The 15,326-nt window shown below is 37.7% G+C and overlaps 1 protein-coding gene across 1 annotated transcript in view; it reads right to left on the reverse strand.

Moving 5' to 3' along the window:
- Positions 1–1,979: 1,979 nt before the first annotated feature.
- B3GALT1 (beta-1,3-galactosyltransferase 1) overlaps positions 1,980–15,326 on the reverse strand; it is a 56,737-nt gene continuing 43,390 nt past the window's right edge. The window contains exons 2-3 of the mRNA XM_027678675.1: positions 7,586–7,624; positions 1,980–7,002 (exon numbers count right to left, since the gene is read on the reverse strand). Coding sequence (XP_027534476.1) covers positions 5,793–6,773 — 981 coding nt within the window. The 5' untranslated portion in view covers positions 6,774–7,002; positions 7,586–7,624 and the 3' untranslated portion in view covers positions 1,980–5,792. The remainder of the gene's footprint in view (positions 7,003–7,585; positions 7,625–15,326) is intronic.

Consider the following 15,326-nt stretch of genomic DNA (forward strand, 5'->3'; position numbering starts at 1 on the left):
TTTATTGCCAAAAGAGGATGGATGTCATGCTAAATAATTTTATTCACTGGGCGTGCTAGCACTTCCCTAATGATACTCTAGGGAGCTCTCTGCTTCCCCCTTGTTTTTACTACTATGCTAAGGTGCCTAGAGGTCCCATTTCTCTTTGAGAAAAGAGATTGTGTTAGAAAATAGGCCAGAGAAAGGAACTCCTGAAGGAAAAACGGATGTAGGGGTCAGAATTATTCTTGATAGTTTTTGTTTAGCTGCAGATATGGTAGGTGTTAATCAGAACACCTCAATTTTGGGGTATTTGCTTCCCCCAAATGTTGTCTGCATTACAAAACCACTGCACGTAATTCTACCTAGCTTGATATGTAATGCTGCCTTTGCAGAATAAATGCTCAAGGATAAATCTTGCATGACAAATAAATCGCCTCTTGCTCTCCTTGGCTCCTTCAGGTGAGGGAGGGATATAATGTAGAGTCAGCTAATGTGCAGACCTAGCAGAAAAATGGATCTTTTTTCCTGCATTAGGCATGTCATCAGAGGTGATATTTGAGACAAGTCTCTTACAGGTGCAGCTGAATCAATACGATGTTTTTTTTTTCCCAGATGACTCCTCTGCTTCCATTTAATAAATTTGTATTTTTAACAGGAGAAAAGGAAGCAGATGTTATTTGGTACAATGTTTCATGTCATATGGATATCCTTTTTTTTGGCAGATTGCTGCTTCAATAAACCCATTTCAGCAGTTTTAAGAAGGTTTTTTACATACTGTTTTCACTTAGGGCAGTGCAAATTTCTTTGGAAATCTATGACAATCAATTAAGTAAATGAGAAAATAGAATGCTTGTAATTAAGATAATCAAACTACATGAAATCCATCCTACAAGTGCTAATATATCTGTATATCTCTAAGCTGTCTATTAATTAAACACCATGTAAGTGTTGCAATTGGACTCAGGCTGCTTTCATGAAAACGAGAGAAAGATGAAAATGATTGGAGGGGTTTTACTGTATGTGAAACTCTTAGTTGGTTTAAAGCATCTCATTATGGTTGGTAAGGTTGCTGCATTGCTGCAGACACTCCTGGGATGCCCGAGGACTCTGTTGCAGGCTTGAGCTGCCTCTGAAACAGGTGACACAAAGCAAATACACTTTGGTTTGCAAAAGCTCCCTTTCTGCTCAGAGATGGGTGTTATTTTCCCCTCAATTTCATAAATGAAGCCAGTGGTCAAGATGTTAGATATTTCATTCTACATAGAAAACTGCAAAGGGAGAGAGAGGAATTTTTATGACTAGTTCTTATAATAAAAGGGAAGTTTTCCTACTTTTGTGTTATTTTGTTTTGTGTTTTTATTTTGTTGTGAGGACCCTAAAGTCACCCAGACCTTCCTGCTAGAAAAACCAGCATCTTCGTATGTTTGTGTTGGTAAACAAACACTACATGAGACTAACTGGGTAATCTGGGTGTATTCACACTGTGATTCTTCATTTATTTGCAGGTGCTTTTGGGGGGCTTGGGGAAGCAAAAGGCTTTGTTAGGGTCAATATGCATCTATGAGAGACCAGAGGAGGACCCTTTCCCTCTGTTTAGGTACCCTCCTGGTGGTCACACAGCAACTTCAAAGCAATTTATTGTGTTTTTATGAGATGTGGGTTTTGGGGCATTTGTGCTTTCTGTTTTTCTCCTGTGTGTAGTTTTTGATGGCTGCAGGCACACATGTTAAGACACCATGGAGGCAGCAAAAGAACCATGTTGTAGGGCCAAGGGAGTAAGAAAGCTTCACCACTTTAGAACAGCCAGACCTTGGTCTTATTGTCTGGGGATGCCAAACCAGCTAAACAGGGCAAAGCAGAGGATGAACCCATCTGCTACTTTGTCAGGTATTGCCATGGCTACTTTAATATTATGTCTTTGGCTTCAAAGGAAGTAGTACACCTGATCCATGTGGACATCAGCTTAATGAAGTTGTTGCACAAATGATGAATAAAAGTAGTATTTTGGGGTTTTTATTTTTTCAATTATTATTTTAAAATCTGCTTTTACAGCACAATATTCTTCCTTATGACAAATGAGCCTATTCACTGATACTGTGTTTTCAGATAATACCATTTACATTTCTAGAAAGAAGCGAAGAAGAAAACTTACAGGACATCTTTAATTTTTCACTTGATTTTGTCATTTTGTGTTTGTTAAATTTTTTTTTATTTTTGACATTGATACAAAAAATAGTATCTTGATTAGCAGCTTTGCTGGCAACCCCACAAAACTGTAAATAATACATTAATCTAAAAGAATACACTCCTACAGACACTATAGATAAAACAATATATACAATTTAGACAAATAAATACATAAGTACAGCCAGTCATATATAATGATACACCTAAAGTTTGGTTACTGTTGACAAGCTTTTCTAGTTAATTACACTCTTCATTTACAAATTGCCATTGCCATCTACATTGGAAAGACAAAAAAGAAATCCCAATAAGGAATCAAAATTGATACTTATTATTGTTAGGAAAGATGGAAAATGAACCTTGAGACTTCTGTTCAAATACTCTCATGGGTTTAGCAAAAAAAAGAAGAAAAGCTTTTGTGGAAAAACTCCTCCTAAAGAGAGGCACTTCCCCATCAACCTGCTTTGCTCAATGTGCCTTGTTCATGTACATTTTGGAATCAAAATGTGATTATAGTCACACTTTTGATGTGACTGGAAGCCAGCATGTCTAACCAAGTTGTCATTTGTCCCATGCTCAGTGAAACAAAATGACCTTTAAGGTAACGTAAATATTTCTTTGATTAAAGGAAGTCTATTGCAAATATTTGTTTGTTAACAGTATTCCATGTGGCAAAAATACTACTGAGTGGAAGGACAGCTGTCCCTGTGAGTAGATGTATTGCTCCTTTTCTGTCTGCAGGTTGCAGTACTGAAATTTTTGAGCAAAGAGAAAATAATAAATCTGAAGTGTAACAAACTAGTGAAATTTAATATCAGAAAATTAATAGAAGTAGAAAATTAGGCTACTGTTGTGTTGCATTAAATTCACTTGACAGCAAAAGAAAAAATATCTTGTACATTCAAAAGTTAGGGCACACATGCTTAAGGCTCTTGAAACACTGGACAAATATGCCTCACTCAGCTCCATGCATAACAGAATGCTACATAGCAAGCAGACTTACACATATATACAGCTGCATACAGAAAAAAATGCCTTAGAACTATGTACATCAGTTTCAAGATGAACATTTACATTTCTGTTGAAGATCTATTTATAAATGGCAGGAAATACACTTTTCCAGATACTATTTTCAAGGTGTACCTTGCAGTCATTAATGCAGTCTACTTGTAGTAGGAGAAATTCAAGGCTACCATGCTACTTGAGCCCTGAGGTATCTGGACTGGGAGCCTTGCTGTCCTCTTGGTTATTAACCCAAGGCCCCAGAAGCATCAGCAGAAGTAAGGCAACCAAATCCATTCGGTTGTGGATTTAGAAACCCCAAATTACTGCACAGTGCAGAGGGATAGCAGAAGTGATTGCAGCCTGTGGGTTCGAATTATTACAAAGTGTGTTCCTGATAGGGTGGCATCTATGCTGTCTGACTCACCCGAGGGCTGGGGATGAATTCCAGCCTCCTTTCTGTTCATAAACAAGCATATCCTGGGGCTCGGGTAAGAAAAGCTGAACTTAATGCAATCACTGTGTTATATATTCACTTATGCAATTAGTTGTACCTTGTTTAGCTGGAGTTCTGAGTTTGACAGGAAGCAAGAGCAACTTTAACAAGGACTAGATCAACTAGGGAAGGATAAATCTTACTGAATCTCTTGCAGCATGATTATTTTTATAAAAGTTACTGAATTTTTAATTTTTTTTTTATTTATGCAGGGTACAGAAGCTCCTGTTGATTAATGGTAACTCCTAGGCTGTTGTATAGCTTCAGCTTTAGATCTGAAATAGATTTGTTTGAGATGGCTCCTGCTAGTGACTTGAAGGCCAGGCACACTTTACCTTACTTACAAGTAGTTTCTTTCAAAATGACAGTGCTGCACCTGTGAATAAGACTAACAATATGACATGAAACTGCAAACCTTTTAGGGTAGCATCTTCATTCCTCTGTTACTGTTGTAAAGTGCTGTGTACACCTATGGCAAAATCAGGTCAGAGTTTTCCTTTAAATTCTTCTCAATTAATTTCTGACAACTTTATAGACATTCTGAATAACATACAGACATAACAGTTTTGCATATGTTGCACATAATGCTAAGTGAAATGAATGAGGCTTTTGTGTGTGCTGTGGACGGTGCGGGTAATCTACTGCTAATAATATATTTGGTGAGTTTTGTATCTTTGTAACTTGTCTGTGAGTTCTTCATTCCAAGTTATTGGCTGAGTGATATCGTTTTTTACTTCTTTGTTATAAGATGGTGCTGAATAGAGAGAGCTTGATTTATCAAAGAGTTTTCATGACATTTCATAAGCATTTACATTCAAAACACATATAAGCACGTTATACAACTTGAATAAAATCTCGTGTATTTGATTTCTGTTGCATGCTCAGGGGATCTCCGGAGTGGCACCTCAGTGAGTGTTGGCTCTGTGATAAGTAACCTGAGAGCTTTAACAGGTTTTTAAAAAAGGCTAGAATATTTTGTTGTTGTTGGGGTTCTTTTACTAAATGCTTCTTAAAAGCCCTCTATTTTGGTGTGAAATTTGTACATAACTCTTATATACTCTGCTACAACAGAAAATTGATTGCATTCTTTTATTGGACTAAATTCTTACTTTCTACACCATTAAAAATCTGGTAGAATCTCATTCCTGTATGTACTGTAGCAAAAAGTAGAGTTTACTTGTAAAAAGCTGCTTTTGTGTAACTTTTTTTAGGTAAATATGGCACTGACTGACATCAAAGAAATATGCTGCTTATTGATACTTTTAGCATTCAATATAATTAGATATTGCTACGCCAGATGTTTAATTGAGAATCCATTGATACTAATGAGAGACATTACCTTGCTTTGAAATGAGAAGTTAAGATATTCATGCTTTTCTCATGTATTTTTGAGATAATTTTTCATTCATCTCCCCTGTATTATTTCTCCTACAGATTCTACTTCATTTTTAAATTGTGTTACATCTTTTATGGGCTATTTTAGAAAGTGTAAAGAAATGGGGTGTCTTCTGAAATAAATTAAAAAAATACCATTTGGTAGATGAAAATATATTTCAGTGTGTGGGTTTGTTTCTAAGGCCAATGGGACTTTGATGTTTGTACCTGTCTAAATTCTGCTATTACACCATCAGTAAGCTATTTGGGAATTGCACACATTGTACTATAGAATATACATGTCAAGGTAGGTATATAACTTCAGTGCAAATGTATACTGCCTAATTTATTAACAAAGCTCTAAACAGAGGTGGTTGTAGGGTGTCAAAAAAGAATAAAAGTTTCTTAGGGTCTGAGTCTTATCTCAGAGGCTGGGGCATGAACTGTTAAGCAGCTCATAATAGCTTATTACTGTCCTTTTACACACAGATGCAAGAGCTGATATGTGTGATAGATGATAATATACAAAATCTGAGATTTGAGTCGAGTTCCTTTAGGTTGGTGTAATGTCCTTACCAAAAAGAGCCTGAAGTTTGTAAACCAGTAGTCAAAGCGAGAATGAAAAATCAGTCATAAAAATCTTCTCACAGTTAATATCCCACAGTTTAACTTGTAAATCAGCAGATCACTTTGTCAAAAAATAACCAGACTAAATCAAAATTAAAAAAAAAAGGTATTTACATCTGTAAAAATCTTAACATCTAAGATGTTTCTTGCTGGACATGTCATTCCAAATTCTGTGCATTTCTTCTGGTGTTATCTGGTGTACTGTGATCACCCTGCGGTACCTGCACAAGCTGTAGGCCATTTTCCAGTGATTGAAGCCACTGTTTTGGAAGGGGTGAATGCCCAGCTTCCGAAGGCAAAGTCCAACGTACACATCTTCAAGATGAAGAAGTCTGGTATGAAGGGAGGTTTTGTAAATCAGTTCTGCTACGTCAGCTGAAAAAATGTAGCCAGTGCCTGAACAGAAGGGTGGGTAGTTGCTGTCGGGATACAAATCTCTCGGCATGTACCACTTACTGCGAACATCTCTTATTGGTCCTCCGTTTATAACGTAACCAGTGAAGTACCTTCTCCTTGGCTTGGTGTTAGGTTTGAGCAGCTTATAAATAAGATTGTCCATATTTACAAAAATATCACTGTCTGTCTTCATAACGTACTTTGCTTTTGAACAAAATGTTGCTACCCACCTCATCCCCATCAACGTTTTCAGAGTGAGGTTATGGTAAGAGTCGATAAAATCCTCCACGATAATGTCATGAAAAATTTGGCTTTCTTGCTCTACCATTTGATTTAACACAGGATCTGTATTTTTTCCAAGAAGAAATAGTGTGGCGATTTTAATTCCTTTAAAGTTGTTTTCGTCTCCCCATGTTTCTCGAATGGCTTGCCTTGCATCAAACTCTTTGTGAGTCGTGCTGATAAGAATGACCAAGAAAGGGATGCTCTTCTCACATTTGTTGGGTTCATTGATAAGAAAGTCAAAGGAATGTGGATTTATAGGTCGAGTTCTTATGTTGCCAAAGGAAACATTTTTTCTGGCTATGGATATGCTACTGACCTGTCTGTGGCCAGTGTAGGAAGAAGTAGGACGAGTTATACTTAAGTACCAAAGAGCACTTGCCCAACAAACAACTGTCAAAATGTATAAGCACGAGACTTTTGAAGCCATTGTTCGTCTAGCTCTTCTATTCCATGTGATGAATAAATAGCCTTTGTACGAGGAGCGCACCTATGTCCTGGAGAGGCAGCATATTATTAATGAAACTTGAAAGTTCGATATAGAAAAGTAACTCTGTAATCATTCATGGATCTCAAATAGGAGCTATTAACCCTGATGATACTCAGCTTTTCTTCTTTTACTAGCAGCGGCTTCCATTTCTTGGAATTTTCTGTTATTTCTGAAAAATATGAAGAAAAGTTTTCCATTGCTAGATCATAAAAGCCTGGGGCAAGAAAAATGAGCTTATATATGGCTGGCCATTAATAAGCTAAGTGTCTTAATGCATTTCTCAGATATTCCTTTTTTTCTCATGAGGTACCACAAGGCAAGATAGTGTACTAGAATAGAGCAGTGTAACTAAACTAATGGTTTTATGATTGGTAATTTCTCATAGATGGTTTTATATAAAAAACATTAACCATGCATAGCATGTTGTTATTTAGATAATTTAAAAGGTGTGTGAAAATAATTTTCTGGTTTCTGGCGTTTTCTTGCTTCCTAGATTTTTTCTGGACAATCTTTCAAAATGTGCTGTGGAACATTTTAAAATTATTTAAAGAATGAAAAATAATGTACTTTAACTTAGGATCAACAGCATCTGTGGCAGCTATGCACATGAATACCTACAAATCTGATTTGGTCTTAATGTTGTTAATGTCTGTCCTGCTAAGAAGAGCACGCTTTGGTGGAAATCAGAGAGAATGGGACTGAGTGGTAAAGGTACGGGAGAGGGAGAGAGAGAGATGTGTATGCTGTCTTACCCATGTAAAGATCAGCGCTGGAGTAGAGTCCGTAAAAGTCTAGAAATAAATTAATACAGTTCAGTTATTTTTGTTGGCTTGTTTCTCCTCTCCCCCCAAACCGTTTTTTTCATGAGCAAACATCATTTGTGTACCATGTAAGATAAACCGTGATGGCAGCTCAGTAATGGTATTGCCTTGGTGGCTGACGTGCAGAGCACTTGCCAGCCTGGCTGGGGTTCCTGCAGCCCTATCCTGCTGCTGTTCCAGTCCTGCCTCCAGCACCGGGTAGCTTTTGAGGCTTTCCTGGATCCAGGGAGCGTGCAAGCCCTGGAGCTTCCTCTGCTCTTAGCAAGTTTGCTGGGAACCAGTTCTGTTTATCATAATTTTGTGGATATTAGACAGGCTGCCTCAAGCCTGCCAGGTCAGAGCTGACTCCTCCAAGGAACACCAGCAGCTGGAAACTGCCTGCAGGCTCCACCTTCCTGGGTTTTACCATTGTGTTACTTCAGAGCCAAAGGACAGCAGAAGCATGCAACAGAGGAGCTTTTTGCAAGAGTCTTTGAAATATTTAACATTTACTTTGGATAGAACAAAAAATATATGGATTTGGATAGAAAGATAGAAACTCTGTCTTAGAAACGTCCTTTTCGATATCACACTGCTTTGACACAGACCCTCCCCCTAGGCAGGCCATCAAAGGGGAAGGACTGTTATCCTCTGTCACTATTTCACACTCAGGTTTAAAAACAGAAGAGAAACAATCTGAACATTTGCTAAATCCGTACAGACTGTAATCTTCTTATAAATTCTTATAACTAGCACTGTCCTGCTAGTCTTAATTACATGCACTTTTAGTTATTTAATGACCAGAACCCACATACTGCTCTCCCCTTCCACAAAACAGGGTAATGTGAATTTTTCACCTCTTCCAGAGCTCCATCAGTTTCAATTGGTTTTGCCCTGTAACAGGGAATTTAATGAAGTAGAAGTTGACTGTGATCTCCTTCATCACTTGTCCCAAGACTCAGGGTTTATATTTTCCCACCAAGCAGTACCAGCAAACGTTTGGGAGCAGTGTATTTAAGTGAGACTTTTAATTTCTCCATAGGGCTGCAGAGCACAAGGATCTTGGCATGGCAGGCACATGTACATCCTTATGAATAAAAACAGTAGCGATATATACAAATGCTATTGTAATGTCTGGAGAGGGGATCTATAGTGCTGTAACAACCCACTGTGATACAGTTCTGAGAAAGGCAAAACACATCCCTGATCTGGTGGGTTGGGTTTGTTTCTGGCTTTGTTTTTGAGCTCTGCAAACCACTGGCAATGCAAGCGAGGAAAAGCACCAAGTGTGAAATGCCATAATGGAATGAACACCTAAGAGTGTAAAGTCTAGAAAACTCTGTTAATAAAGGAAGAAATACAGAAGTCATGGATTAGAGATATAGAATGAGAGTTAGGTAGGTCAGTGTATATAATGGACTCCAGCATTAAGATCTCACAAATAAGTATAATATTCTGCATATGATGTATTATTTTAGGAAACTATATATTGTATTGTCTAAATGTGTATGGTGTTCCACATCTTTTCTTTCATAAAGGCAGGTGCATTAGTTACCATGAACACTGTGCAGATATCTGAGGGAAAGGAAAATTGCAACCACTGCCTCTTACAAACTGCAAAATTACATAAAATAGCTTTTCAGTCTGGCAATGTCATGGCTGTGATATCCAATCTTGTGTGCTCTGAAAGGATTAGAAACAACAAAAACCGTACTCCATTTTGAAGAAAGATCCCAAGGTATTGTAGGGATTTTTTTTTCTCAGTTATGAGAGTTTTCTCAGTTATTTTCTCAGATAACTGTGTGGGATGAATGTTTATTATGTTGGCCCTTCAATTGCTGTCTCTTGAAACAAGTTTATCTTTTTCTGTTGTGTATTTTGTTGGGGGGGTTTTGTTTGTTTTGCTTTTCTAAAAGAAAAATAAGAGTTCAGATGGTATACCTTGGCTTGGAGTGTTTTACGCCATCCCTCTGGTAACTTTTGAGCAAAGCGCAGGTAAAGTGGTTAAGAGTGAACTGGCTGTAGTTTTCCTGATGAGTGAGGTTTTAAATTTAATTACTTTTTAGGAAGATTGAGGGGGAAAAACAAAAAGAGAGCTTTATGCTTTCCTGTGATGGGTCTCTCTGCTATCCCTACTCTGTTGTGAGGTAAAGATGTAAAAATTAAAGTTCACGTTCCTGCTTTACTTGAGCTTTTTGCTGTCTGTGGGGAAGAGATTTGACAGAAAATAGTATAAGCAAAGTTGGCCAATACTGTAAATACAATACTAAATTAGCTGAGGAGTCTTGGTCTGTAATTTAGGTGAGATTATTGTTGCCTCCAGGACTGATCTCTCTCCCTCTTTGTAGTATCACAAAGAGGGTTGGATAAGTAGCTATGTCATGTATTTTTTTTGGCCACAGGTCAAATGCTCCTACAAATTATTTCTGGTAATGTTGTTTCTGCACAGGAACTTCAATTATGTTTATCTTGCACAAGTAAGAAAATACATAGCTTGATTAGGTAGGGAAATATGAACTAAGCAGTGAAATAGTTTGTGATGATTTAGTCAAGAATTTACGAGGTTGCCAAATTCTATTATTAAAGACAATGTTAATTAATCAAAGACCTAAATAAGCACCTAACTCAGGCTTACCTTCAACACAGGAATAATCCTTGGAACCTTGAAAAATTATTCACAGCATCAAAGTCTGTGATAGCAAACCTTTTTGTTGTCATGTGTTGTGACTTGAAAATAAAATTTTCAGCTATATGTGGGTTATCAAAAATGTGAATTACACAGACTGAAATCAGAGTCTAAAATTAATGTACTCAAATTATAGTAAGTTAAAACTGTTGTGTTAATTCCTCATTTGGAAAAGAGGAAGAATAACGTATGTGAACTAAGATCGCTATGATCTAAATAACAACTGAAAGTGCTTCAATTGGCCACATGTTACTGTGGTTCATTTTGCAGTTTGCCCAGAAGCTGTTCAGAACATATTTAACCTAGTCAACAGTACATATTTCTAAAGCTGCCTTCAATATTAAAGTGTGTAGCGAATTAATATATTGTGTTTTAGTCCTGATACGGGATTCAGTATGTTGTCACTTAAGGATGACTGGGGTTTTTTTCAGTTTTGCCATGATCATCTTGAATTTGGTATTGAAATTTGAAGATCCTGTAATGGGAGGATATGGGTTATCACAGGGAGAGTGAAAAGCTTTTATGAGCTTTGGAATTTGTCTGTTGGAATAGGCTGTGTAACATTTGGAGACACACACAGGCAAAGGGAAGGGACACCTCCTTTCCTTTCTCAAGTGGAGCGAAAGAAAGCTTTTTAGCAGGGCAGTAGCAATGCTTTAAGCTCTTGGATCCTTGTTTTGAAAAATATTTTCATTCAATCTGTCCTTTTTCCCAACCTGTTTGTCACACTGTAAGTAATCAAAGGCTCAAGCTTTGCTAGGGTAGATGATTGCAAAAAGCAAATGTTTAGAATCATATTTCCGTACTGTGACATGAAGTTGAGCACTTAATTGCACTATTCACAGCTCATGCTGTGAAAGCCAGAGAAGCCACCCAGCCAGAGCACAGAAAGCTGTACTGTGTAACTTCTGTGAGTAATTGTCTTGATGAGGACTGTGAGGATTTGCAGCAAACCTTTTATGAACTGACTGCACATCAAGGATAATCCTCCAGATAATGAGCACATTTGAGAGTCTTGCTAACTGTTCATGGGCAATTTTCAGGCAGACATCAAAAGAGTTCAGCAAACATTACTGTCAACTGCAATATTTTGCCAACATTGTGGAACGTTGCTGTCTCTGCTGAGAGGCTGTTGATCTTTCTTTCAAGAAAGCCCAACCTATGTAAGTGCAACAGCATTAATGTATCTAGATCTTGGTGGATGCACATGATAGAAACCACAGCTCTTGAAGCCTGGCTTGTTGCCACAGTTGTAATCCATACTGTGTCACTACTGCTGAGGCAGGTGCTGAGTGGAGGCAGTCAAGATACTGAATCTGGAGGATGACCACGGGTGAGAAGTTGAGGGAGATCACAGCTGCTCATCCAGACACCCAGGAGTCTATTAGGCAGAGCACAACTGAGTCAAATTAACACTTTGCATCTCTGCCAGAATATAATTTGAAAAAAAAGACAGAATGCAGCTGCTAAATTATTTAGTAAATATAGCAAATTCTTCTCATTTACCTCAAAAAGATGTTTTTGTAAGTTTTCTATGATCATGGCTTTCATCTGTATATAGACCAAGACGCTGAAATGTCTTCAACATTTATGAAGCCCTTAAATTACCAAATCTTGTTGAGAAGATAATTATCCTGAACATTAAGAACACATCTACAAAGAAATCTAGGGATGCTATTATGTTCTTGGCTGCATGTTTTCATAGTAATTTCTTGAGGAAATTCTGGACAGATGGCATAGGTGATTCAACAGGAGATTGCAAACTCCTCTCTGGCAACTTCATTTGAATGTTTCTTAAGTATTCTAAATGGTTTTGCTGTGCCTGGGAGTAATGGACCTGAACCAAATCAGTGCTGCAAAGAAAGACCTTCCTCTCTGGAACATTGTGGAGAGGGAATGAAATAGATGTAGGAGCCACAGTCTTAGGCTGAAGGGAGGAAAGAACAAGCATTCATTTCAGGTCCATGTTTTTCAAAAAAATAAATTCCTCTATTTAGGGGGTTCCTAGCAGAGAATTGGGAGCTGCTAGGTGGGCCACACACTGTTCAGTGGTTTTCACACAGAGAACTCCTCGGGGAGTTGGGCAATAGCAATTGGCCTCAGTGTGTCTGGGAGGCAGCTGCCTTCTTTCACGGTGACCAGGAGCCCAGTATGCACCAGATGTGGCTACATGGATCTTCTCTAGCTGCATTTTTTTTTCTCATAGGCATGATTCTGAATAAAACTGGTCTTGGAGAACCCCTTTACTGGTGGTGGAGGACAAAGCAGTGAATGATCAAGATTCAAACTTGCCTAAACTGGACACTGCATTTGAATATTTCATAGAAGTAAAACATTGACAGCAGGTTTGCTAACCAGAAAAGAAGGTATGGGTTTGTAAAATTTGGTATTCATATGACATTGAAATGGGTTTTTATCCCATTTGGCACATCTCGGCATTACATTTTCAACAGCTCTGTTACTGTTTTGGTCATTTTTTAAAAACAAGTCTCTGTCACATACAATGATTATGACCACCTAGTCAACAATGGTATCACACAGCTCATTACATGTGGAAGGAGATGAAAGGACGGACCAGACAGACCCTGAGGACTGCCTGTACAATGGATAGGTATCTAAAATTTTAGCAAACCAGCTATGCTTTGTCAGATATTAATCTAGAATGGTTATAAGCTAGATCTTACTCAAAATAATATTACAACTCGGGACATGCCAATCAGCAGTTCTGTCTTGTTGATTGCTGATTACAAGTGATTTACCTGAAGCCAGTGCATGCTGCTGTTAACTGGAGTTTTGGTGCTGTCTTTAGTAGAAGGCATTTTAAACACGTATCATTTACACTAACTAAGAGGGGGAGAAAAGAAATGGAAAACATAAAATGATAGAGCAGAATATTTTTAAGCAGAAATCTTTTTCTTCTCTTTTTTCTGTTCTTTTAAAGTCACCCATGAGATGTCAAGGGCCAGGTCTGTGCATTTTTCTCCATGAATGCTTTTCAGAAACAAATTTAAAAAACACTTTGTGACTACCTGTTATGATAGGTCATTGTGACTACATCAATCATGTCCTTTTACATCAGTAACGTGTAAATTGCATCTCATGGTTATATGGTTATAAACTGATGCAAATAACATATTTCACTTTGGGCTACCAGAGTCACAACTATTATTTCTGTACTTTTTTTTGGTTATTCTGCTGTATTCTAGTGTGAAATCTCACAGCAAGGTTCCTTAGCTCATGTCACCACCAAACTGGTTTCATCTAATGAAAGTTTAGGACCAAAACAAAAAAAAGTCGAGTTCTTAAAAAAAATTCAAGGAGAAAACCTTTAGAACTGCTTTAACAGAATCTTTATTACTCATGAAACAACTTCACATACTCTATTACCAGAGTTCATAGCTTAAATTATTTTCAAGTAATAGTGTTTGAAATAAAGTACACTGCTGTTCCTGTCTTAACTTTCTTAAATTTCACTATTAGATTTCTTTTGTATTCACATCAGTGACTGTGAAACTGTAGTTTGGGTTATGACACCAAGAATAGATGACAGTGGCCTTGATTATATAGATGCCTACCCTAGTGATACTGCTATCCTCAATTAATCTTTGTCAAAAAAGAAGGAGTAACAATTATGTGAGGACTGGAACATCTGAAATCACAGTGTCTGTAGTGATGATAACTCATCAAACTGGATAATGAATCTATTTCCCATAATCCACATGCTACTGGGGGCATTGAAAGAAAAATACAATTAAAACTTTTTTATTTACTGGAAAGAATTCTAAAATAGTTTTGAACCTGCCCATCAAGGTATCAGTCATGGTGCTTGAGGAACTATGGTTTTGAGCTCATCAAAACTGGGGATGCTTGGGGCTGAAAACAGCTATGTATAAAGGCATTGTTATAATCTCAGAGCACAATTGTTATTGTTAGACAGTAACTGGAAGGATTCTGCAGTATCTCAGGCATATCTGTATGATACCTGTATTTATTGTAATTGTTATGTACCTTAACATGAGAATGTTGGAGATATATTTTTTTTAAGACCTGAAAAATAGCTAGAATTCATGTTATTTTCTCATTTCTTCCACAGCAGTGAGGCTAGAAAATTTTGTAACAGTGAATTTAGTTGATTGTATAATAGCATAGTTCCAACTTCTTGTGCTTAAGAAAAATGTTATATATTATCAGATGTCCAAGGAAACTGTTGGATGCTGTGACACTGTGTCTATATGGGCGTTTTTCTTCCTTTCTTTTCCCTGGAAATATTCCTCATGTTGAGAAGGTCCCAGAGCCCCGACCTGTCCATGCAGGAACTGGTTGCAATACAATTTTTTCCATGTTTGCATTACAGTAATTAATGTGAATCTATGTTGTGAAGCATTTGTCCCTGTGAGCTGTTTATAATTCAAGCTTCAGGTTTCTAATTCCCTTTGTGAAGCAGTTGAGATACATTTAACACAAGCTGATGCTTTCAAAATTGCATGTCTCTCACAGCACTGTAACTTAAAAAACCTCAGAACCAAACAAATGACTTTTGTCTTCAACTTGGAAGATATGGCCCACACATCAGCCAGATAACTTATTCTCAGATATGTGAAACACATTTCCTAGATATACACTTTTTTCTTTTTTTCTTTTTTGGTAATTGGTTAGTCTTGATTGCGATTCCCCATTTTATAGGGGCTTTCCTGTGCAGGGTTTTCCGAAAGCATTGCCTTAAATCTGGCAGAGACAAATAGCTGGAGCTCTCCCACAGGCAGGCAGTGGCTGCCTGCAGCTGGCTGTGCCCCTTCCCCTCCAGCTGGTCGGTATTCCTGGGAGGCTCCCTCCCACACCTCTCCAGCTGCCACACCAAGCACCTGCAGTGCCAGCTGAGCTTCCCAAGCAAGTTACCTTGCAGAGAAGGATAGTCCTGTTGGGAAAGTGAGATTTGCCTGCTCTTTACACTGAAAAGAGATGGAATGACATTTTATTGGCTTGGATGTTTTCCTTAAATACAATTTC

Source organism: Neopelma chrysocephalum, unplaced genomic scaffold (assembly GCF_003984885.1).
Source record: "Neopelma chrysocephalum unplaced genomic scaffold, ASM398488v2 Primary Assembly neopelma1_44, whole genome shotgun sequence".
NCBI classification, from domain to species: domain Eukaryota; kingdom Metazoa; phylum Chordata; class Aves; order Passeriformes; family Pipridae; genus Neopelma; species Neopelma chrysocephalum.